Source organism: Candida jiufengensis (assembly GCF_024610255.1).
Source record: "Candida jiufengensis strain CBS 10846 chromosome Unknown scaffold2, whole genome shotgun sequence".
Classification (NCBI taxonomy): Eukaryota; Fungi; Ascomycota; class Pichiomycetes; order Serinales; family Debaryomycetaceae; genus Lodderomyces; species Lodderomyces jiufengensis.
The window spans coordinates 327,101-351,745 of NW_026261561.1; the positions used below are offsets into that span (position 1 = coordinate 327,101).

At 27.1% G+C, this 24,645-nt stretch overlaps 9 protein-coding genes and 1 pseudogene across 10 annotated transcripts; 7 read left to right on the plus strand and 3 right to left on the minus strand. All coding sequences in view use genetic code 12, as the record gives it.

Moving 5' to 3' along the window:
- Positions 1-763: 763 nt before the first annotated feature.
- KGF54_003229 (uncharacterized protein) lies at positions 764-2,308 on the plus strand (the record flags this gene model as incomplete). The annotated part of the gene is made up of 1 exon (XM_051763795.1): positions 764-2,308. One exon carries the CDS (start codon positions 764-766, stop codon positions 2,306-2,308), a length of 1,545 nt encoding a protein of 514 aa, XP_051619290.1.
- A 2,399-nt stretch (positions 2,309-4,707) lies between these two features.
- On the plus strand, positions 4,708-6,339 carry KGF54_003230 (uncharacterized protein; the record flags this gene model as incomplete). The annotated part of the gene is made up of 1 exon (XM_051763797.1): positions 4,708-6,339. One exon carries the CDS (start codon positions 4,708-4,710, stop codon positions 6,337-6,339), a length of 1,632 nt encoding a protein of 543 aa, XP_051619291.1.
- A 323-nt stretch (positions 6,340-6,662) lies between these two features.
- KGF54_003231 (uncharacterized protein) lies at positions 6,663-7,337 on the plus strand (the record flags this gene model as incomplete). The annotated part of the gene is made up of 1 exon (XM_051763798.1): positions 6,663-7,337. One exon carries the CDS (start codon positions 6,663-6,665, stop codon positions 7,335-7,337), a length of 675 nt encoding a protein of 224 aa, XP_051619292.1.
- Positions 7,338-10,900: 3,563 nt separating this feature from the next.
- Positions 10,901-11,557, plus strand: KGF54_003232 (uncharacterized protein; the record flags this gene model as incomplete). The annotated part of the gene is made up of 1 exon (XM_051763799.1): positions 10,901-11,557. One exon carries the CDS (start codon positions 10,901-10,903, stop codon positions 11,555-11,557), a length of 657 nt encoding a protein of 218 aa, XP_051619293.1.
- A 535-nt stretch (positions 11,558-12,092) lies between these two features.
- On the minus strand, positions 12,093-13,508 carry KGF54_003233 (uncharacterized protein; the record flags this gene model as incomplete). Its single annotated transcript, XM_051763800.1, has 1 exon — positions 12,093-13,508. The coding sequence occupies one exon, from the start codon at positions 13,506-13,508 to the stop codon at positions 12,093-12,095; it is 1,416 nt and encodes a 471-aa protein (XP_051619294.1).
- Positions 13,509-13,582: 74 nt separating this feature from the next.
- Positions 13,583-14,957, minus strand: KGF54_003234 (serine/threonine protein kinase; the record flags this gene model as incomplete). The annotated part of the gene is made up of 2 exons (XM_051763801.1): positions 13,583-14,263; positions 14,337-14,957. 2 exons carry the CDS (start codon positions 14,955-14,957, stop codon positions 13,583-13,585), a joined length of 1,302 nt encoding a protein of 433 aa, XP_051619295.1.
- A 465-nt stretch (positions 14,958-15,422) lies between these two features.
- KGF54_003235 (uncharacterized protein) lies at positions 15,423-15,746 on the plus strand (the record flags this gene model as incomplete). Its single annotated transcript, XM_051763802.1, has 1 exon — positions 15,423-15,746. The coding sequence occupies one exon, from the start codon at positions 15,423-15,425 to the stop codon at positions 15,744-15,746; it is 324 nt and encodes a 107-aa protein (XP_051619296.1).
- A 483-nt stretch (positions 15,747-16,229) lies between these two features.
- On the plus strand, positions 16,230-21,990 carry KGF54_003236 (annotated as a pseudogene). Its single transcript has 2 exons — positions 16,230-16,723; positions 17,151-21,990. Coding segments are annotated over exons 1-2 (5,334 nt in total).
- Positions 21,991-22,188: 198 nt separating this feature from the next.
- Positions 22,189-24,036, plus strand: MSC7 (meiotic recombination directing protein; the record flags this gene model as incomplete). Its single annotated transcript, XM_051763803.1, has 1 exon — positions 22,189-24,036. The coding sequence occupies one exon, from the start codon at positions 22,189-22,191 to the stop codon at positions 24,034-24,036; it is 1,848 nt and encodes a 615-aa protein (XP_051619297.1).
- Positions 24,037-24,143: 107 nt separating this feature from the next.
- On the minus strand, positions 24,144-24,512 carry VMA10 (H(+)-transporting V1 sector ATPase subunit G; the record flags this gene model as incomplete). Its single annotated transcript, XM_051763804.1, has 1 exon — positions 24,144-24,512. One exon carries the CDS (start codon positions 24,510-24,512, stop codon positions 24,144-24,146), a length of 369 nt encoding a protein of 122 aa, XP_051619298.1.
- Between the last annotated feature and the right edge of the window lie 133 nt (positions 24,513-24,645).

Consider the following 24,645-nt stretch of genomic DNA (forward strand, 5'->3'; position numbering starts at 1 on the left):
TTTAAGATTGGTACGTTTAAACTAATTTTTTTTTTTTTTTTTTCAACTGAATTTGATAATTGAAAAAGAAAAAAAAAAAGTAAAGACAAAATCAAAACGAAAAACGTTTTATCACATGAATTTTCAAAATAGTAAATCAAGTGATTCACAGTAATTCATCATTTAATTTAAAAGACTGTAGGTAAGTTGATTGATACTTCACCTACTATGATTACAAGATTAGATATTGCTTAAATTTGATTGATGTTCGTAGTAGTAAAATATTATATAATGTATATAATAAAGTCAAGTAAATTACTTAATTAAGTAATATTATAATATTGTGTAATTAATTATAAAACTATTGATAATAAAGCTATAACCATCAATATTTTTTAACTTCATTTTAAAGAGTAGTTGATCTTACATTTGAATTCCTAAATTATATATTTATATATATTCAATTTGGAATCCCTTGATTTTTTAACTTTATATTTTTTTTAATTTTGTTTTACATGTTTTTTCATTGATTTTTTTCATTAATTTTATTTACACATTTTTAGTTACACATTTCATTTACTATATATCAAATTTAATTAACTAATATATCATTCATATATATAATTCAACTACTTTCTTTAAATTCAATTCAATACTATCGTTAATTTTTCATTTCTTTTATACCAATTTAATTAGATAATCAATTTATCAAACATTTTTTCCACAATTCACTTTCATAGACCAATTAATTAATAGATTAACCACTACATTCAAAATTCAAAAAATGGTACATCAACAATTCACAGAACCATCAATATGGGAAAGTCCCAAATATTATACAGCAACAGAAGGTTTGGTCAATCTATTATATACAACTTATAATGGAGCAGATAAAGGTACTGGTATTTTAGTATTAGTAGATAGAGGTAAAAATCTTTTAGGAGATATATTACCACAAACTTTAATAAATTATTTAATTGGTTATCAAAATAATTTATTAGGTGAATATCCAAGACAATCTGATTTTGCACCATCTATATTATTTGCAGTTATATTTGCTTTAATTACAATAATTTATTGTATTATATTTACAATAAATACTTATAGAGGTCATTATTTTATGTTAACTATATTTTGGGCTTTTACTACATTAATTAGATGTATGAGTTTTATATATAGAGCAGCTTGGTCACAAAATATAGCAAATGTTAGATTAGGTATAGCTGATGAAATTTTATTAGTTATACCTTCTGTTTTATTAATTAGTGCTAATTTAATTTTAGCTCAAAGATTATTTACTTGGAGACATCCTGTTGGTGGTACAAGAAAATTATTTTGGATTTTTATGTTATCACTTTATGGTCTTGTTGCTATATTGTTAACTATTGCTATTGTTGCATCTGCTATTCCTTATGATTATTTATTAAGTGCATCAAGGTATGATTTATATAAAAATTTAAATAAATGGGTTTGTATTATGTTAATTGCATATACATTAACTGCTATTGCTTTAATTATTTTAAGTTTTTGGTTACCAACAAAAAAGGATGAAAGAAGATATACCTATCAACCTTGGTGGATTGAATCTTTTGCACCTTTTTATTTTGTTAAAAAGGGAGCTGCTCAAAAAGCAGAACAAACATTTATGAAAAGAAATTCAAATCATAGACATGCTACTAGAGTTATTGCAGCTACTCATCATCATTATAATATGGTTGAAGGTTTAAGTAATCAAAGAGGTGATTTAAAACATAATGTTTCATTAGTGATTGTTATAATAACTACTGTTTGTGTATTTATAGCTGCTATTTTAAGATGTATTGTTGTATTTCAAGCAAGAAGACAAAATGTAACTGGACCAGCATCATCACCAACTGCAATGTATTTTACATGGGGAGTTTTTGAATTTGTTTTACATATGGCTCAAATTATAGGTAGAGCAGATTTAAGATTTTATAGACCAGATATATTACCAGCTCAAGTTAGGGCTATTATTACAGCTGAACAAAGTCATGTTGTTACTCCATCACATTCAGATGATGAAGAAGGATTAACTGATGAAGAAGGAGAATATGATGATGCTGATTATGAAGATTATAGTGACAATGATGATGGATTTGTTTATCCATCATCTAAAGAACATGATACTGATGATGATTTATTTTTTGGTCCTATTGATCCAACCAAACAAAATAATCAAAAATTAAATAGTATGAGTTCTGGAGATTCTTATAATTTTAATACTAATCAACATACTTATAATAATACTCCTAAAAATGGGTATAATAATGAGAAAAATAATGATACTGAAGATGAATTTCAATTTTGAGATTTTTAACTCAACAAAGTTAAATTTATTTTATTACGTTCATACACTAGAGAAAAATACTGGTTTATTTCGCTCAAGATGTTAAAGTTTACATAAAGTCATTTCAATCTTATTTCCAAATGTGTGTATTGGACGCTAATATCAAGGTTTCTTTGAAAATATTAGCCACGATTGAATCTCCCATACTGTCAATCTCAAACTGAGGAAGAGTCTTATAAGGCTGGATTTCAGAATCCCAGCTTTATTTAAGACTAAAGCTCAGTTCAATATCTCAGCTTTATTTGAATATCCAGTCATCCTCCAGCTTTCCTCAACCACTTTTAATTCTTTTGATTAAATTTTATTAGATTTGATTTTAATTCATTATATAGACGTTTTAATAATTTAAATATAGAACATAAATTGAAATTATTAGTAGACTTAATTTTAAATGATATTATTAAATCGTTATTAGTGAAAGAATTTTAATCGATCGATAGTTGATGGGAGTTTCATCAGTTTATATACTTTTTTGTTTATCAATGATGGAATATTTGCACCCTAATCAAACGTATGAAAGAACAAATAATTAATAACCCCACAAGCAATTGGCAAAGAAAATTCCAAATTAGTAGTTACATAGACAAAAGCACTTTTGAACTGATTTGTGGAGATTACAATCATGATAGAAAGTTGGAGAAATTAGATAAGTTTATTGAGATACGTTTTTGCATAATTTTTATTTTGAAAAAAAAGTAGAAAGAAATAATAGAATAAAGTTACAATCTAAATTTCTTTTAAGATTCTACTTGAACCATTCATCATTCAAGCTTTTTATTCAACTTTATTCAAGCCAGAAATTTTCTCTGTTATCTATCTTGGAAAACTTGTGAGAAAAGTTGAAAATCTTGCAAGGTTTACATGGTGAAGTTAGAACAATCATCAATTTCATAAATCACGAAAATTCAATATTCGGGCTTTCTATATTAAGATAAGTAATATGTCTTAAAATATTGTAAACTATTTTTCATTCGTTCCCTTTTCGTAAACAAAGAATACCTTATAAAATTTAATGTATTTTATTAAGTTATTGCAGAAAATTTAAATTTATTACTTAAAATGGTAATTTACTTAATTTGTTTTATGTAAAAAAATTTAATTACACAAAAATTGGTTTCCAATACAAAAATTTTTGATCATTATTTTGAAAATTTCAAAACCCTTCTCTTCTCTAGCCTTCTACTAAATTGTAGATCTTATTGTCAATTGTCAAGTATTTCCGTCAAGTTACATTACAACTGGATCTAATTGATCGACTATAGATGACACACCGAAATTATTATCCTATGCGGTCCTATTTAGTTTCAATAATTTACTTATTTCCCTCGAGTAGCAAGATAATAAACTTAATTATAATTTAGATTCAGTATTAATATCTCAAAAGTACATCCAATAATCACAATTCAACTTAATTTGCCTTATCTTTTATGAGTTCGAATTAGGTTATGATACAAAATTCAAAATTTACTTCTATAACCCCCTTATTATTTTTTTAGTACGAGAGATCTTCTTTAAAACAATACAAACCATTTTTACGTACTGTAACTACCAAATGAATCGAATTAAAAAAATAATTAAAATAAATCTAAATAGTACAAAAATGAAAATAATACGTGGGGCTAATAAAATGAAATTAAATCCATAATTTAAATATGTACGTTTCATTAACATTCCAGTACAATTAATTTAATCAAACATTAATTAAATAAAATGAGAGTGGAGACAAAATGCTAGTTTCATAATACGTTCGTTTTCATTACAAAAAGTTTAAATTGATTGAGGTTTTGAAAAATAATAATTCCTTAATCGAGTAGAAAGTAATAATATTTTTACATCTAATGACACATACATTTCAATTTTACGAAATTCTGAAACCTAATTCAGAATTATAATATATCAATGCAATATGAATTAATTTGAGTAAAAAATTTTATGATTTATAATACTTTGATGTTTTTCAATAATAAATAAAATTAAAATTATTATTCATTTGAATAAGAGTTTAACTCAACAATTTTCTTTTCCATTCATCATCAAATATCTCACATTCATAGTGGTGGAAAGATATTTTTATCATTAAACAGCATCATTTCAAATAAGTGGTTTGATGTTTAACATTTGAGAAAAGAAAACTTCATAACTAAAGGTCTTTTCAATCACTAACATTGAAATTTAATTTATCATTCACTTTCAATTCTACAAAAATAATTACTTATTCCAAAATTTGTTATTGATCATCTGGTATAATCAATAACAGTTAGACTTAGCATTTACGTTCCGTTACAAACATCATTTTCACCAACAGTTAATCGTGTAATAAATTTCATTTGTAATATAAATTTCAACAACTCCGCTTCAACATGCTTTCACAAATAGATAATTATAATGCAACAGTAGGAGTAATGAATTTAATATATACTTCATTATATGATGGTGCATCAAAAGGTACAGGTATAAAACATATCATAGATCTAGCTTATAATTTATTAGGTTCAGAAATCACACCTATTTTAATTGATTACAATGTTGGAATTCAAAATAATGTTTTTGGAGGTTATCCAACACATGATGATATTGCACCAAGTATTGTATTTGCAGTATTATTTGGAATTATATTATTATTACATTTAGCAATATTAATTATGAATACTAGTAGAGGTCATTTTTTTTATTTATCATATGTTTGGATTTTTTATAGTATTATGAAAGTTATTGGATTTGCATTAAGAGCAAAATGGGCAACTAATATTAAATTGATATCTATTGGTTTAACAGGTGAAATATTTTTAATTATTCCTGCTATTATTATTGTTAGTGCTAATTTAATTTTAGCTCAAAGATTATTTACATGGAGACATCCAGTTGGCGGTTCTCGTATGTTATTTTGGAATTTTATGTTTATTACTTATGGATTTGTACTTGTTTTAATAGGTATTACTGTTGCTGCATCATTCATTCCTTATTTATATTTTTTAAGTTGGACATCATATAGAAATTGGATTAAAATTGTTCAATTTACTGCTATTTTAATTATCTTATATACATTAACTGCAGTTGCTTTAATTGGTTTAAGTTTTTGGTTACCAACAAAAAAAGATGAATTAAGATATACTTATCAACCATGGTGGATTGAATCATTTTCACCTTTTTATTTTGTTAAAAAAGGAGCAGCAGCAAAAGCTGAAAAGGGATTTTTGAAAAGAAATTCAAATCATAGACATGCTACTAGAGTTATTGCTGCTACAGAGCATCATTATCGTAGTGTAAAAGGTGTAAGTAATCAAAGAGGTCCTTTAAAACATAATATATCAATGGCATTATTAATTATTACAACTATATTAATTTTGATAGCATCAATTGGTCGTTGTATTGTTGTTTTCCAAGCTAGAGAAAACATGAGAGCAAGTCCTGCTCAGAATATCTGGTTTATGTACGTATGTTGGGGTGTATTTGAAATTATTATCAATCTTTTATACATATTTGGTAGAGTTGATTTAAGATTTTATAGACCAGATAAATTACCAAAAATTGTTAGATCAATTATTACAGCAGAACAAACGTATTATCCAAGTTCAGATGAAGAAGAAGATGGATTTCATAGAGATAAACCAGAAACTTATGGAAAAATTAGAGGTAGAGCAGAACATGGATATAAAAATTCAGAATCTCGTATGGAACCAGCTCATTATAAAGATAATTATCCACCAAACCACATGTATGCAGATGGTCAAGAATCAGCTTTTGAAGATGATACTAATGATGAATTTGATGATATAGATTCTGCTGAATGGGATTTTACAGTTCCAAAAAATGAAAAATTATCTTCTAGTTCGGATGAATATGAGAAAAATCCACCATATCCTATGGATTCAAAAGATAAGAAATATAATAATAATAATAATAATCATAATGGAAATCATGCGTATAATGCTCATTTGAATAATCAATATCAAAATAAATATGATGATACTGGTTCAGAATTCAATTTTTAGGTTTGATTTTAAATTAATAGTTAAAATTTTAGATTTAAAAAAGTTGTATAATATATATAATAGGTACATTTAATAATTATATTAAAAATTGATGAAAATGGCTGAATTCTTAATTTGCACTTAGGTCTACAATAAAACTCTTAAGTAGTATATTCAAAAATTAACGCACTCGCCTCGCGAAAATTGAGATCTCATCATATACAATTTACCACAACATTGTCAAAATATCAGAAACTCAATTCCATCTAGCAAAATTCAATAACCACTAAATACTACATAACATTTACTTGTAATAGCGGCTAAGTAAAAGAAAGATATTCAAAATGTCAACAAATATATGGATAGCAGCATCAGATAATAAAATAGACCAAGTAAAACAATTAATAGAATCAGGTCAATTCACATCAAATTCAAAAGATCCAAATGGATATACACCAATTCACGCAGCTGCTTCATATGGAAATATAGATTTACTAAAATACCTTATAACAAAGGAAGGTGATATAAATATTCAAGATAACGAAGGAGATACTCCATTACATCATGTTGAAGATCTTACAACTGCTAAATATTTAGTAGAGGAAATAAAAGCTGATTACAAGATAAAAAATAATGATGGATTAACTGCAATGGAATATATAGAAGAAGAAGATGAATTTCCCGAAGTTGCAAATTATTTAAAATCATTAATTCATGATAAACCTACAAATAAAGAAATAGAAAAAGCAAATGATTTTTTACAAAGTCTACCTGAACCAGGTAATGTAAATGGTCATGAGATAAAATATAGTTTACAAACAGATACTGATGAAGCAATAAGTGAAGAAGAACTTCAAAGAAGAAGGGAAAAAATTGAGAAAATATTAGCTAGTGAGAATCCTGAAGAAGGATTAAGAGAATTAGTTACTAATGCTGTTCATGAGGGTTTGTTACTGTATCAACAGGATTCTAAAGGTGAATGTGATGATGAACAACCAAGTTTGAAAAAACAGAAATGAAAGAAATTTTAACTTAAAAATTCTAGATAATAAAAGCTTGAATTAAATTTTAATTTACTCTTCTGATCTTCTTCTACATGTGCAACTAATTCACCGAATTTTAAAGTGCTTGTTTTGTCGATTCTATTGTTAAAATTGTTGTGCCAATCTCCTATAAGATGACAAAATAAAGTAGATTTAATCACAAGGACCAAAAATAAATATTATGTATCTTGAACAAAAAAAAATATATATATATATATTTCTCTACTTTACTTATACGTACCTCAGGATCTATATCAAGATAATTACTCCAAAGTGTACTAAATGTTTTGGATATTTAGCATAAATTTTTTATCCTTTTAAGTTCATGAACCTTGGCACTATAGTTTTATATGTTTTCACTTGCTTAAGTGTTGATGATACTATATATTTGAATTTGGTATAAAAAAATAAATATATGTGAAGAATCGAAGAACAAAGTTTTATACAAATTTTGCTTCCTTTAATTACGGTTTCAAGACGGAGTTGTTTGTGCATTCAGTGAAGAACGTTATGCCTCGTATTGTACAATCTATTGGGTACTTTTACCTTTGAGAAAAGTGGGTTGGTTTTATTTATTTCCAAGCTCATTTTACTGAATTATTGTTTCTATTAGACTTTATGAAATTCAGACTCATATAGTTTGATAGTTATGATTGAATTAACAATATGTTGGTTCGTTAAATAAATAGTTTTGGAATCTTATGATTATTTTGCTGATCATTTGATTTCACAGTTAACTAACTATAGAGTATTTATTCAGTATACTCTTAGTTTTAAGATTTATTACTAGAACTATTCAACTTGAGCTGAGTTATCTAGTTGAGTTTTAAAAAAAAGACTAAATTAAAAAGTAGAAGATTACTAAATCATACAAGGTAAATTAGCTAATTGTACTGGATTGTCTTTTATGTTCTATAAATTAGCTAATTGTACTGGTCTGTCTTTTATGATATACTATCTGACCATGATTTAAGTAGCTCAAATTTAATGGACATGAATGTTTTACAAATAGTGAACATTGTAGTATAAAAGAAACATGAGTCGTGTTTTTACGTTCTGATATATAGTGAGCGTAATTACTCAAATTTTAAACAGTAAGTTTAAAAAAAGGTTGATTTACAAATATATAATACGATACTTTTGTTTTTGACTCATTGCAAATATTGGTGTCAGCCACGGTGTCAGTTTAGACTATAATGTCGTCCATGTATGCGAACATGTTGTTAATTGATAGATGTTGACTAGTATTAGTCTGATCTTGAACTAATCTTTTTTTCCACGGTCATTTCACTGAATTGTTGTTTCTATTGGAGACTTTATGAAATCTGGACTCATATAGTTTTTAGTTACGATTGAATTAACAGTATGTTGATTCGTTAAATAAATAATTTTGGAATCTTATGATTGTTTTACTAATCATTCGATTTCACAATTATCTAACTATAGAGTATTTATTCAGTATACTCTTTTTTTTAAGATTTATTACTGGAACTATTCAACTTAAGTTGAATTATCTAGATGGATCTTGAAATGAAGAATATACTAAAAATTAACTGATTACAAAACCATACAAGGTAAATTGGTTAACTCTTCTTGTCTGTTTTTTATGCATCTATTCGATCTGATATTTATAGCTCAGTTTGAATATTAATGAATTTTATACACATAGAGTACATTGTAGAAATTGCAAAAATTACTTGGAGTCGTGTTTTTAAGTTACATGTATTTTTTCTATATTTAGATCAAAAAATTATTTTACAATTTACTCAACTTTTTTTTGTTATTATCTTGACAGGAAATTTGGTCCTTCATGAAAGTTAGATTTTGGAGAAATAACTCGGTAATAATTTAAAATATTGCATTGCCGCCAACACATTTGAATCTGTAATAATATCAGTTGGACCGTTCAAAATAAAGTAGTTACACTACAGTTGATTGTTGCGGTCGTAACTATAGCTATATTTGAAGTGGCACTGAAACATCTAATTCAGGTTGGTAAATCCATTCATTTGGTGGTTTCTCTGAAGTTGATTTAGCCGTTATTCTTATTATTTTATTACACCTTTTAACATTGTTGTTATGCAAATAAAAATGACAGAGTCGAAGTCAAAAATTATTTGTTAACTTTACCGAATTGTTGTTTCTACTAAATTTTTTGAAATTTAAATTCATGAAGTTTGATGGTTATTATAGGTTGACTCTTTGTCCACTTATTATATTTACAGTCTTTAGAATTTCATGATGGTTCAGTCGATCATTTACTTTTAAAGTTATCATTACCTTGGGTGTTTATTCAGTATACCCTTTTTTAAAATTTATTACCGGAACTATTCAACTTAAGCTGAATTATCTAGTTAATTTTTAAAATAGAAAATATATTAAATGTAGATGACTACGGCATACAAGAAATCTAGCTAGTTGTACTGGTCTATCTCTTATGAACCTATTTGATCATAATTTAGTTAACTCAATTTTAATATCAATGAATAAAAGTTACTTAAGTCGTGTTCTCACGTTACATATGTTTTTTTCTCTAGATTAATAAAATGTTTTAAAATTTACACACTTTTCGTATTTATTACTTAATTGTCACACTTGAAAATCAGAGTATTGACCTGAAGCTTGGGCCCAAAGTTGCTTGGGGTAGTTTGAAGCTTTATTGTTGTCAAAAGGTCCATTTAAAGCATTCTAAGTTGTATTTTAGAATATTGTTGAAGTGGCCGAAATCTTTAATTTTGATTGGAGTAGTTGAATACCTTAGTTATTATCGAATTAGCTATAATAGTCTTCGTTATTATAGACGTGGAAATTGCTGTGCACTTTATTAAAATTGTTGTATCCATATACAAACAGTAATGACAGAGTTGAAGTCAAAAACTGTTTGTTAGTTTTACTGAATTGTTGTTTCTACTAAACTTTATGAAATTTAAATTCATGAAGTTTGATGGTTATTATAGGTTGACTTTTTGTCCACTTATTATATTTACAGTCTTTAGAATTTCATGATGGTTTAGTCGATCATTTACTTTTAAAGTTATCATACATTGGGTATTTATTCAGTATACCCTTTTTTAGGATTTTTACTGAAGCTATTCAACTTTGGTTGGATTATTTAGTTGAGTTTTAAAATTAATTTAGATCTACTACTAGACTGGAAATTTTATTCTCAAATTCTATTACATTTGTACTTAAACATTACGTATTTTATCAACTATTGTTTAAGTTTTGAAAATTAATAAAGATAGATGACAAAACTCTGAATTCATTGATCATCTTGTTTCAGCAACTAAGTAGAAACTTTTCATATAGTTTCAAATCAGAGTATACTCGATTTAATATATCAAAATTAGACATCATAATTTTTAGTATGTATAATTAAGTAACCCCCACATTTCATAAATATTCACACAAATATGGTATTTCAAATTAGATAAGAAAAATTAAATTACGAATATCACAAGAAGAAGGATATAAATAAGTAATAAATATTAAGTTAAGTTTCACAACAACTTCATCACTTTCTCACCTAATCAATATCCATGACAATCGATCAAGTTAATCAAATATCGACCACTCCAATAGAGAATGAACCAACAATATCAAATAAATTAGATAAACAGATTATAAAATTTCATATATACCAACATTTTATCCAGAAATACTCTGATTTCACTTCTACAAATCATGAAACTTTAAACATACAAGAAAGATTATACCCTAACTTAACAGGATGCACATTATCAGGTCCAAATAAAATTGAATATAGATCAAATTCACTATATTTTATAAATGACTACCATTTCCAATTCAATGACATCATCGAACCATCAGATAAGGAGAATTACTCAATTACGTTTTTGTATTTAGGTGAGCAATTAAGCGGACATCATGGGATTGTACATGGTGGATTATTAGCTACGTTATTAGATGAATTGACATGTCGCGTAGGGTTTTTGAATTTTAAATCCAAAAGGGGAGTAACTGCAAATTTAAATATTAATTATAAAAAGCCAACGAAATGTGAATCCTGGGTTGCGATAAAATGTACAGTTATGAAAAAGATTGGAAGAAAATGTTGGGTTAAAGGAGAAATATATTTAATTGATCAAAATAAACAGGATTTGGAAGAATGTGATTTATTATGTGATTGTGAAGTATTAATTATTGAACCAAAATGGGTAGATGAATTAAAATAGAAGGATAGATTAAAAATTATAGAGTGTAACATTTGTAATTAAATATTTATTAGTTATTTTAAACTGTAAAATTTGTATTTCTTGATGTGAATGACCAGCATTTAATTAACCACGAAGTAAATTTAAATTATTATTTAATCCTTGTAATTCAATAACTATAGTATCTAATTTTTTAACGATAACACATAATCCAACGAAAAGTAAAACTAAAGCAGCTAAATAATCATTTGTAAAATTTGTTGATGATTTTGATGACATTTTTGGTGAAATCCGTGAATAATATAAGTAAAGAAAGATAGAGAATGAAGAGTCTTTTTAATTTTGGTCCACTCGAAACTGATTTGTTTTTATATAAGATTATGAACTATCACAAGATCGTCAATTTGAACAAGGGTTGAGAAAAGCTTAAATTTTCTATTAGTTCTTAACCAAAATGAGTAAAAAAATAAAAGTAAACGTTCGGTAATAAAATTTGATAAGAGATCACTCAAAAAAAGGGTTTCATGTTTGACGACAGAAAAATGAAAATTTGTATTTAATTTCTACACATTTTACTATTTAAATAAATTTCATTAATTTGGTTAACTGATATGATTTCAGTTTCATCTAATCTATTAGCATATTGTTGAATAGCTTCATCTCTCAAAGAACTAATATTAGTATTTGTATAATCAATTGAATGATAAAATCTTGGTGGTTGTTGTTGTTTTGTATAGTTATATTTTGTTAATTCATAATTTGGTTCAAAATTTAATCCATTTTCTTCTTGTGCTAGTATATTAGAACTTCCCCAATTGAGTTTTAATCTACATTCATTAATTACTAACCCATTAAGATACAACATTGCTGATTCAGCTGATGATCTTAACAAGAATTTAATATAACCAGTTTGGAAATTTTTGGAAATTTTAACATATATCAAATCTCCAAATGCAATAAAATAAGATTGTAATTCTTGTTCTGTAAATTTTGAAGATAAACCATTAATAGTTATACATGTATTATTTTCATCTGTTTGTGGGTTAATTTCATTTGGTTGATGTTGTGGTAAATGCAATTTTTTAAAATCTGTTGATTTATGATCAATCCCAATTGAAGAAGTTTGTGGATTTTCTGAACCAGCAGCTACTCCAACTCTAATTGGTTTTGAACCAACCATTACTCCTTGCATTTCTTTTAATGCCTTTTGCATAATTTCTCCATTTAAAAATTTAACAAATCCAAACCCTTTACCAACATTTGTATTTGGGTCAATTATAACTTTAACTTGTTTAACTTGATTAGGATATTTTAAATTAAACTTTGTAAATAACATATGTTCATTAACTTCTTGTGATAAATCACCTACGAAAATTGAAAATTCTCCACCAATTGATGTATTTGATTTTCCTTGATTTTGTTTGGAATTATTTGCTGAATTTAATTTGAAAAATTTTGTACTATTGGGTACTGGTTGATTATTCCTTTGTAATGCCAATTCATAAGATTCTTTATCTGGGAAAGTAACAAAACAATATGATGAATTCAGTGGGTTTACTCTATCTCTCATTAATTTGATAGATTTCGGTTTTGTTACTAGATTTGTCCAAGTTGCTTCTATAGTATGTTCATCCCATGTTGGATCTATATCCCCCATCCATATTTGAAATTGATTATCTTGTTGTTGTTGGTGGTGGTGTTGTGGTTGTGATGAATATTGTTGGTATAAATTCAGTCTTGCTCTATATGATGAGTTGTTTCTATTTTGTTGATTATATTGTTGATGTGATGAATTTGGTCTCTTATTATAATTTCTATCTGAGTTTGATGATTGATTATGTTGTGTATATGATGATGATGAATTTCTACCACTTCCTCCTCCATATCCTTTATTCTGATAATTTTTATTTGAGTTATATCCTCCGTGATTTCTTTGTGGTCCATTAAACCCGTATGGTGGTTTCGACAGCATTGATATGATGCATTATTTATTTAATCAATACTTTTAAACTGCTTCAAAAAATTATTTGTGTTGCAAAAATAAATTTATTTTTTTAAAATATTTTCGCGATAAAATCTTTCTAATTTTAATCTATTAGCTTTAATCCAATTATGTTCAAAACATTCATCAATATCTAATCTTATACCACTATCAATTTGTATTAAAGATTGTATAAACAGTTGTGCTTTATTAGATACTTGATTAAATTGTTTTCTTTTGAAATTTAATTGACCCCTTCTGGTCAAGTCCAAAATATGTTGTTTCTGATCTGAATAAAAGGGAGAAATTCCTGATAATAATATATGAGTGATTACACCTAATGACCAAATATCACATTTGAAATTATATGGTTTGGTAGATTTCCCATTTAAATCTTGTTTAAAAACTTCTGGTGCACTATATTCAATTGTTCCAACTGATGTATTTGTACGACCATTTGAAAATGATACATTTTTAGCAATTCCAAAATCACATAAATATATTTTAGTTTTAGGTTGTGGAATTTCTAATAAGATATTATCTAGTTTTAAATCTCTATGAATTATATTGAGATTTTTATGTAAAAATTGTAATGCTTTCATTACTTGAAATATAATGAAAATTGATTCTCTTTCTGATATTGCTTTTAAAGTTGTACCTTTAACTAAATAAGAAAATAAATCACCACCACATATTAAATCTTGAACTATGTATGTAAATGAATTGGTCGTAATTGCATTATATAGCTTTATAATATTTGGCTGCAATTTTTGTTAGTAAAAAAAATATTTGGTTGCAAAAATTACCCAAATTACATACATGATTGACTTTTGATAATATTTTTACTTCATTATGACCTGATATTGGACTCTTGTTTAAAAAAAATTGTTTGTTACCTAAAACTTTAACAGCATATAACTTTTCTGGATGTTCTAAGTTTTTTGCAACATAAACTGAACCAAATGAACCAGTCCCAACTAAATTTGTTGTTACAACCCAATTATCATTAATTTTAAAATCTGATTTTAAATGATTAGTTTCCCTGATTGAATCAACTAAACATTCATAACTTAAAATAGCAGCAGTTTTAAATTCAATTTGATCACCATCATTTAATAATTTTGTTTCACCATTCTGCATTTCTGAACCATTGAATAAAATTCCATTTCTTGAACAATCGTTTATATAAACTAACGGAGTAGATTCTGAATCAAATTTAACTGACCAAATAATTGCATGAGTCAAAGAAATTGTTGGATTATTTAATTTTATATCATTTGTTTTATTTCTACCTATTTTCAAAACTTCTTGAGTGAAAATGGGAACTAAAATATTAGTTTCAGTTGGATCTTCATATTGTGATTTTTGACTTCTCTTTAGTGCTGTTATTTTACAATCATTCAATGGTTCTATTCTTAATAATGCTATAAAATCTGTCATCTTTAATAAATTGTTGTAAAATTGGTTGCAAAATATATAAAAAATATTATTATTATGTGTAACATTAATTTAAATTTAAATGAAAACTTGAACTAAGAGAATCTATAATTATCCTAAAACTTAATGAATTTATATAATTTTAAATTGAATTCTCAACTCATTCAATGATTAAAATAAAGATAAAACTTGAATTTAAAATTTATATTACCTAGGGTTTATATCAGTGTAATGAAAATGATAAAAGTAAAATTACTTCACATATTTTTATTTCAAATCTGTAATAACGCGCAGTCTGCTGAAAAATCGCACTAATATTAATTATTTTTATATAGGCTATAGAAAAAAAACATTTTAATTATAAAAGTTTCAGTTATTATTATTTATACCCATCCTAATCATACAACAATTTACTAATTCTTACTTTTTTCATAGCTCACATATAATCAAATTAATACAATATTCACAATGTTTACTCAATCAATTAAAAGGATAACGACAAAAAGATTCCAACACGCAGCAGCATCAACACCAAAACAATCCCCAATTCCATTCACAAATAAATATCATTTTAATTTAAATCCTCCACCAATACATGAATATTGGAATATTTATAATTCATCAGTATTATTTGCTTTTATACCTGTATTTTTAACAATATCATATTTTGCTAAAGATTTGGGAATTGGATTAGAAGGTAATAATGGATTATTAGATTTTGCAAATAGTGAACAATCTCCTTTGAAATCTATTAAATTTGGTGAAAGTCAAACTATTCCAAGTAAAGAATAAGTTATATTGAGATACATACGACTTTGATGGAGTTTTACGGAGGTTAATATAGAGTTATAGTCACCTTGGGTACTTTAATGAAATATCAAATTAGCATATTTATTGGATAGGAAAGTTATTCTGGACAAGCAATTCAGGCTAACGTCTAAGCTGAAAGCTCTACATTCTGACACTACTCTTCTTCTATTAGTTCATTCCCTACCGGTATGGATTTTGAATTCTTCTTAATGGTCTTTTGATACTTAATAAATTTGATGAATTACACGACTTATATTGTAAGCTTAATACAAATTAATTTTTATTGGTTATATTTTTTTATTTATTATTATTAAAATTTATTAAAAGGTAGAATAGTCAAATAATAGTCAATCATCTTCATCTTCATCATTTACAACCATTGACTAGTTATTCACTTTTTCATAAACTCATACTTTTTACTTCAATTACCTATCTATATATTCCACTGCACAACAATTAATAAAAATGATATCTAGGTCAGCATTAAGATCATTAAAATGTTCATCAAATCAATTTATTAAAATCAATACACAATCAAATATAACTACCATAAGAAATTATGCAGATGGTGGGAAAACATTAATTCAATCATTTCCAGATCCATCAAAATGGGAAAATTTTCCAAATCCTCAATTAGCTCAAGATAAAAATCCATATAAAAAATATGATGATCCACAAAATAGAAGAAATTTAAATGATCCAGTTCATACAGAAGAAGATATGTATGATATTTGGTCACCAGATCATTACGATTTTATATCTGATTCACAAGCTATAAAACAAAATTTAATATTTTTTGGTTCAATTTTTGGTATTGCTTTTAGTATATTATATTTCCATTTAAATCCAGATCAAAAAGCTGTCAAGGATGTTATTGTATCAGAAGGTCAAGATCCAGTAAGAGCTAAACCTACTTTTGATTGGAATGGTGATGATAGTTTCTCAAGAACAATGAAATGGTTTACAAGTATAGGAAAACCAAGAGTTAATGTATCTGTTGATGAAAAAGCTAAAGAAAATGGAATTTTACCATCTGTATAAATAAAGGAATAACAATATATGTTAAATTATTAAATAACATTATACCTGTAAAATAAAGACGATAATATAATGATCTTTTAACTGATATATGTTTGACTCTATGCTTAATTTTTCAAATGAGTGCGTAAAATATATCAAATGAGCGTTTTTCAAGCCCTCTCTCTCTCTCTCTCTCTCTTAAATTTATTTATTTATGTTTTATACATATTATAAATATTTTTTTCAATTCACATATCTTAATTTTATTTACAACTTGATAATTGTTTTTAAATTTAACATACAATAATTTAACTCGAATGTATATATAATGTCAAATGAAGGAGGCAGGAGGAGAATACTGTCAAGAATAAGTCAAAATAATTCAACACCTATACTGTATAATTTACAATCATTATCAAGAAATAATAAAAGATCAAATCAATCACATCAAAGTAATGGTACAGTTACATCAACATCAACATCAAAAACGAACTCCAATAAGAGAAGGAAAATAGAAAAAACAAAAGAAGAAAAATTGGTAGATATCATATCAGATTTTAACTTAGCCGTTAATGAATTATATCAATTAAAAGAATATAAATCAATAGTTAGTTGGCAACCCCAAGATTTTTCATCAAATAGCTCAACAACAAATGAACAATTTCAAAAATTTAAAGATTCAAATGATTATAATCTAAAATGGGATGAAAAAATTGAAGATGATGAAGAATTGAAGAATTTGCCATTTAGATTTCAGAAAAAGAAAATTGCAGAAAGAGAAGAATTATTAAATAAGAAATATCCTTTCAAGAATCAAGTGCTTGAAGATGTAAATAAAAGAGAGCTTGAACTTTTCCCAATTAATCAACAAAATGGACATAAACCAATACCGACAAAACAAAAATCCATACCTAATAAAAAGAAAACTGAATTGCCAAAACCAACAACTAAAGGCAAACAGCGAACAAAACCAAAAATTGAGGAGAAAAACTCAGAATCAAGACAGGAAAGTCCAGAAAAAGAAGAAAAGGAGGATGGGGAAACATTTATATCCGATGATGATATTGAAGAAATTGATGAAAGTACAGAGCTCCCAAAATTCAAAAATAGAATTAAAAAGATAAGTAGAAGTATTCCACATTTAATCATAACACATCCATCGCATGTACCTGGTTGGAAACAAGCCCCTGAAGGATCATCCAATACAATAATGGAATCAAAGACATCTGATGAAATTATAGATTTTAAACCTGAATCATTGAAAATTGCTGCAACTAAAGATGAATTATTAGTAGCACCTAATTTAGACAATAAATTACAACACTTTTTAGATGAAAATTGTAAATTTCCAATTATTGATGAAGCAAATATGCCAGATTATAATTTCACAAAACAAGAATTTGATTCAATAAATACTCAGCAACAACAATTATTCAATACCATCTTGAAAAAAATGAATGAAAATGTTTTGGAGTATAATGCGAATAAAATTGAAAGACGTAAAATCTTACTACCACCAACATCAAACGTTAAATTAAACGATCCATTTAGAGATACATCATCAGTCACACCAAAATTACAAGGCTCTACAAACAACTTAACACATCATGATCATTTTGTAGCTCAAGGTATGTCATTTTCCAGAATTCATCAACAAATGAGAAGACAACATATAAACAGAACAAGAAAAATTGCATCAATGGTAGATCAACATTTCAAAAAGAAAAGAGGAGAAAGAGAAAGATTGTTGAGGGAACAAGAACAAAACATCAAGAAAATTAGCAGAAATGCAATGCAAGCGATCAAGAAAAGATGGAATGAAGCTTTCAAAGTTTATCAAATTATTCAAAATGAAAAAAATGAGGAAATTAAAAAATTAAAGGGAAGAGAACATTTAAGTCAAATGTTAGAACACTCAACTCAATTATTAGAAGCTCAATTAACATCTTCTAAAGAAGCAACTGCAGAAAGTGAATTTATGAGTGATATTGGTGAAGATGAAAAAGAGGATGAAGAAGAAGAAAATTCGGATAGTGACGATTCAGATAATTTTTCATCAAGTTCAGATGAAGATGAAGAAGAGCAAGAAGAAAAACAAAGTAATGGATTTGTACCAAAGGAAGAAGAAGATATTAATTTATCTATTGACGAATTAAGAAAAAAATATGCAGATATGGATAGTTCGAGAGAACAAACTGCAGAAACATCAGATAAAGAAGAAGCATCATTTAATGGATCAGTTGAAGTAGACTCAGAAGAAGAAGAGGATGATAAAAGTTTTGATGAAAGTAAAGGATTAGCTGCATTATATGGAGAGGAAATAATCGTACCAAATGGTGTTGATACGGAACATGAACAAAAAGACGGAATTGCAATGAGAATTGAACAAGAACTGGAATCTGAAAGAAATTCATTACTTGATTCTGATCAAAGCAGTTCAATGTCAAGTTCTTCAAGCTCTGAAGAAGAGGAAGAAGAGGAAGAAGTTGAAGAGGCGAAGGAAGAAATTGAATCCGATAGAAACGCTTCTGCAAATGGTGGATTAGCAAGTTTATTTAATAATTTTGAAGAATCAGAAAGTGATCAAGATGTTGATATGGATAATTTGTCTGACGAAAGTGTTGATATGTTGAGTGAATCGGATGAAGAAGAAATCAATGGTACAGTTGAAGAAGAAAATGTTGGAAAGAAATTAGAAACTGAGGATGAAGGTCCAGTTGATATAATTAATGGTTCAAAAGTCAAGGATGTCCCTGTTCCCTCGTTACTAAGGGGTACTTTGAGACCTTATCAAAAACAAGGGCTAAATTGGTTAGCTAGTTTGTACAATAACAACACTAATGGTATATTAGCAGATGAAATGGGTTTAGGTAAAACTATTCAAACAATATCGTTAATATCATATTTAGCATGTGAGCATCATATTTGGGGACCGCATTTAATTATTGTTCCAACATCAGTTATGCTTAATTGGGATATGGAATTTAAAAAATTTGCACCAGGTTTTAAAGTAATGACATATTATGGATCTCCACAACAAAGAGCTCAAAAGAGGAAAGGTTGGAATAAACCAGATGCTTTTCATGTCTGTATTACCTCGTATCAGTTAGTGGTTCAAGATCAACAAGCTTTTAAGAGAAGAAGATGGAAGTATATGATTTTAGATGAAGCTCATAATATAAAAAATTTTAGATCAACTAGATGGAAAGCATTATTGAATTTTAATACTGAAAATAGATTATTATTAACTGGTACACCTTTACAAAATAATTTAATGGAATTATGGTCATTACTATATTTCTTGATGCCTTCTTCAAAAGTCAATTTAGCTATGCCTGATGGGTTTGCAAATTTAGAAGATTTCCAACAATGGTTTGGTAAACCAGTTGATAAAATATTAGAACAAACTTCTTTGGGAAATAGTTCTGATTTAATTGATGAAAATGAAAAAACCACTTCCAAAATGGATGAAGAAACCAAGAATACAGTATCTAGATTACATCAAGTTTTAAGACCTTATATTTTAAGAAGAATGAAAAAAGATGTTGAAAAACAAATGCCTGGTAAATATGAACATATAGTATATTGTCGATTATCCAAAAGACAACGATACTTATATGATGATTTCATGTCAAGAGCTAAAACAAAAGAAACTTTAGCTTCTGGGAATTTTTTATCGATTATAAATTGTCTTATGCAATTAAGAAAAGTTTGTAATCATCCAGATTTATTCGAAGTGAGACCCATTGTTACATCATTTGCTATTCCTAGATCAGCTTCTTCTGATTATCAGATTACTAACGATTTTACTCAAAAATTATGTACCACTAAAGAATCAGTTGATTTCGATGTGTTGAATTTACAACTTACCGCGAATGAAGATCTAAACTTCTTTGTGTCTGACTCAATATCAAATTTACAGTCTTCGAATCAAATCCAGAACCAAATTGATCAATTAACCCAATTGAAACCTACAAGTAATGAAACTATAACTGATTATGTTGGATATTTTCAAAATTTAAAAATTGAGGAACAACTTGAAGTTAAAAGTAAATTGGAACAAGTATTATATTTGAATACTTTGAGATGTAATAAGAAACCAATTTATGGGAATTCGTTGTTGAAATTCTTAACTTTAAAACCAAAAAATTACACAGATGAACCATTTGATAAATTTTGTTTAACATTAAACCAAAGAGTGGATTCAATGAAAGATGAAATAAGTCAATATTCAATTTTAACACCTTCAGTAGTTGCATTAGATATGACTGATCAATTAATTCCAAAATCTACACAATATAGAATTAAAAATGATGTTGCCACAAATAAAATTACAAATCCATTTCATCAATCACAAGTCAAATTATCAATTGCATTTCCCGATAAGACGTTATTACAATATGATTGTGGTAAATTACAAAAATTAGCAATTTTATTAAGAGATCTTACAGCTGGAGGTCATAGAGCGTTAATTTTTACACAAATGACTAAAGTTTTGGATATCTTGGAACAATTTTTAAATATTCATGGTTATAGATATATGAGATTAGATGGTGCTACTAAAATTGAAGATAGACAATTATTAACTGAAAAATTTAATCGAGATCCAAAAATTCCAGTATTCATATTATCAACAAGATCAGGTGGATTAGGTATAAATTTAACTGGTGCAGATACAGTTATTTTTTATGATTCAGATTGGAATCCTGCCATGGATAAACAATGTCAAGATCGTTGTCATCGTATTGGTCAAGTTCGAGATGTACACATATATAGATTTGTTTCAGAATATACTATTGAATCAAATATAATTAAAAAGGCAAATCAAAAAAGACAATTAGACAATGTTGTTATTCAAGAAGGTGAATTTACAACTGATTATTTTGGAAAATTTTCAGTACGTGATTTAGTTCAAGATCCAAATATTTCACAAGAAATTCCAACTGATAGAACTATTGATTTTTCAGGTGATAACAAGATGAGTAATGTATTTGCACAAGCTGAAGATGAAGAAGATAGAGTGGCTGCTGGTGCTGCATTAAAGGAAGTTGCTATAGATGATGAAGATTTTAGTGAAGATACCAACAATAAACAACTTGTAAATAATGATAATGAAGATAATGAAAATGCTGATTTAGATTTTGATGAAGGTGTTGGTCATATTGATGAATATATGCTTAGATTTATAGCAGAAGGGTTTTATTAAGGATGTAAATAGATTAATATTTAATGCATGTAATGATAATTAAAATACTAAGTTGATTTCTCTAATGGTTGCAAAAAATTTGTAGCTTCGGAATTGTATCATGCTTTAAAAAGCAACGAGAATAAAAAATTCAAAACTCGCTAAACGATTGAAAAATTGTAAACAAAGAAACTTAAATTACCGAACTAAATTAGGTCAATGATTGCAATTGATCTAGAATTCCGACAATGGCAATGGCAATATCAAATATCAACTACTTTTTTTATATTTGTAATACTACCAATACTATATTACATATATTGTAAATATGTAACTTCATCACCAAATTCATATAATAAAATTGAATCACCTAAAAAATTAACAATACCAATACCAGAAGAAGCAAGACCTCATTGGAAAGGTAAACGATTATACCCTAAACCAAGTATTTTTGTAGAGAATGATTTAACAAAATTACAATGTTATTGTCCAGCAACTGGTCAAGATTTAGGTATATTTCCAACCACAACTAGAAAAGAAATGGATGAAATGATTGAGAAAGCTCACAAAGCACAGCAAAAATGGTCAAATAGTTCATTCACCATTAGAAGAAAATTCTTAAGAACTTTAGCTCGTTTTATATTGGAGAATCAAGAGAATATAGCAAGAATAGCATGTAGAGATTCTGGAAAGACAAAATTAGATGCAAGTATGGGAGAAATTATGGTAACTTTGGAGAAAGTAAATTGGATTGTTCAACATGGTGAAAAAATATTGAAACCTAATCAAAGACCCGGACCTGCTAATTTTTTATTGGGGTTTATGAAAAATGCAGAAGTTAGATATGAACCTTTAGGTGTAGTATCTTCAATTATATCATGGAATTATCCATTTCATAATTTAATGGGACCAATAATAGCTTCGGTTTTCACAGGTAATGCTATAGTTGTAAAATGTTCTGAAAATGTAGTTTGGTCTAGTAAATGGTTTATTTCGATGTGTAAATCAACTTTAAAAGCTTTGGATTTAGATGAAGATTTAATACAGCTATGTTATTGTTTTCCTCAAGATGCTAATTATTTTAGCTCACACCCTGGATTAAATCATATTACATTTATTGGATCAAAACCTATTGCTCATCATGTTGTTAGTAATGCTGCTAAACAATTAACTCCTTGTGTTGTAGAATTGGGTGGGAAGGATTCATTTATAGTTTTGGATGATGTTAAAGATTTAAATGCTTTATCTTCTATAATATTGAGAGGGACTTTTCAAAGTGCTGGACAGAATTGTATTGGGATTGAAAGAGTTATTTGTTTACCTAAATCATACGAAATTTTAGTGGATGTGCTATCTAAACGTATTAAAGAATTCAGAATAGGGTCAGATATTGATCAATCAGATGAAATAGATATGGGAGCAATGATATCTGATAATAGATTTGAACAACTTGATGAATTAATAAAAGATGCTGTATCAAAGGGTGCTAAATTAATTCATGGCGGTAAAGCATATCAACATCCAAATTATCCACAAGGTCATTATTTTGAACCTACATTATTAATTGATGTTGATCCAACAATGAAAATATTTAATGAAGAAGTATTTGGACCCATATTAACAATAATAAAAGCAACAGATGTAAATGATGCCATATCATTAGCAAATAATTCCGAGTATGGATTAGGAAATTCAATATTTGGATCAAATTTTAATCAATTGAATCAACTAGCAAATAAATTAAAAAGTGGTAATGTTGCAATAAATGATTTTGCAACTTATTATGTAGCTCAATTACCCTTTGGTGGTGTTAAAAAATCTGGATATGGGAAATTTGGAGGTGAAGAAGGTTTAACTGGATTATGTAATTTAAAATCAATTATAATGGATAAACCATTGCTTAGAGTATTGGGAGTTGCAACTTCTATCCCACCACCTATTGATTATCCTATTACTGATGATAAAAAGGCATGGGGTTTTGTTAAAAACTTAAATATTGCTGGTTATGATGGTAGAGTTTGGGCTAAATTAAAAGCTTTTAGGAATTTAGCTAAAGGTGGAGCATAAAATATATAATAGCATTTTAGAAATAAACGAGATATTAATGACTACAACAGATTTGTAAGATTTCTCTTTTTATAACAATTTATCGATTTAGTATACAACAGTTTGATCTAAGCTTTTTCAGTTGGTTTTTCTTTTTGAACATTAGCATTTATATGTAATTCTGGATTTGGAGATATAGTAGCATCAACTAATAATTGAATAACATCATTTTTTTTTTTTTCAAATTGTTCTTTTAATTTTTTTAATTCTTGTTCAACTTCTGCATCAGCATCTTTATCTATTTTTTCATTTATTCCTTCGTGATCTTTCTCATATTTAGTAAGCTCATCTTCTTTTTGTTTTTTATAATTTTCAATTTCTTCTTGTGCATCTTGTTTTGCTGTTTTTAATCTATTGGTTCTGTATTTTCTTGCTTCATTGACTATTTCTGCTGCTTCTTTTTCGGTCTTTAATAACGATTGAATACCTGATGACATTTTTTATGAAATTGTATTTGCACGAGTGGAATTGGTATGAGTAGGTTTTAGGTTTTTATTGATGAATTGAATAAAGTTGGTGGTTGGTGACAATTTGAATGAAAGATAAAGTTGATTGAATAATTTTGTGTTT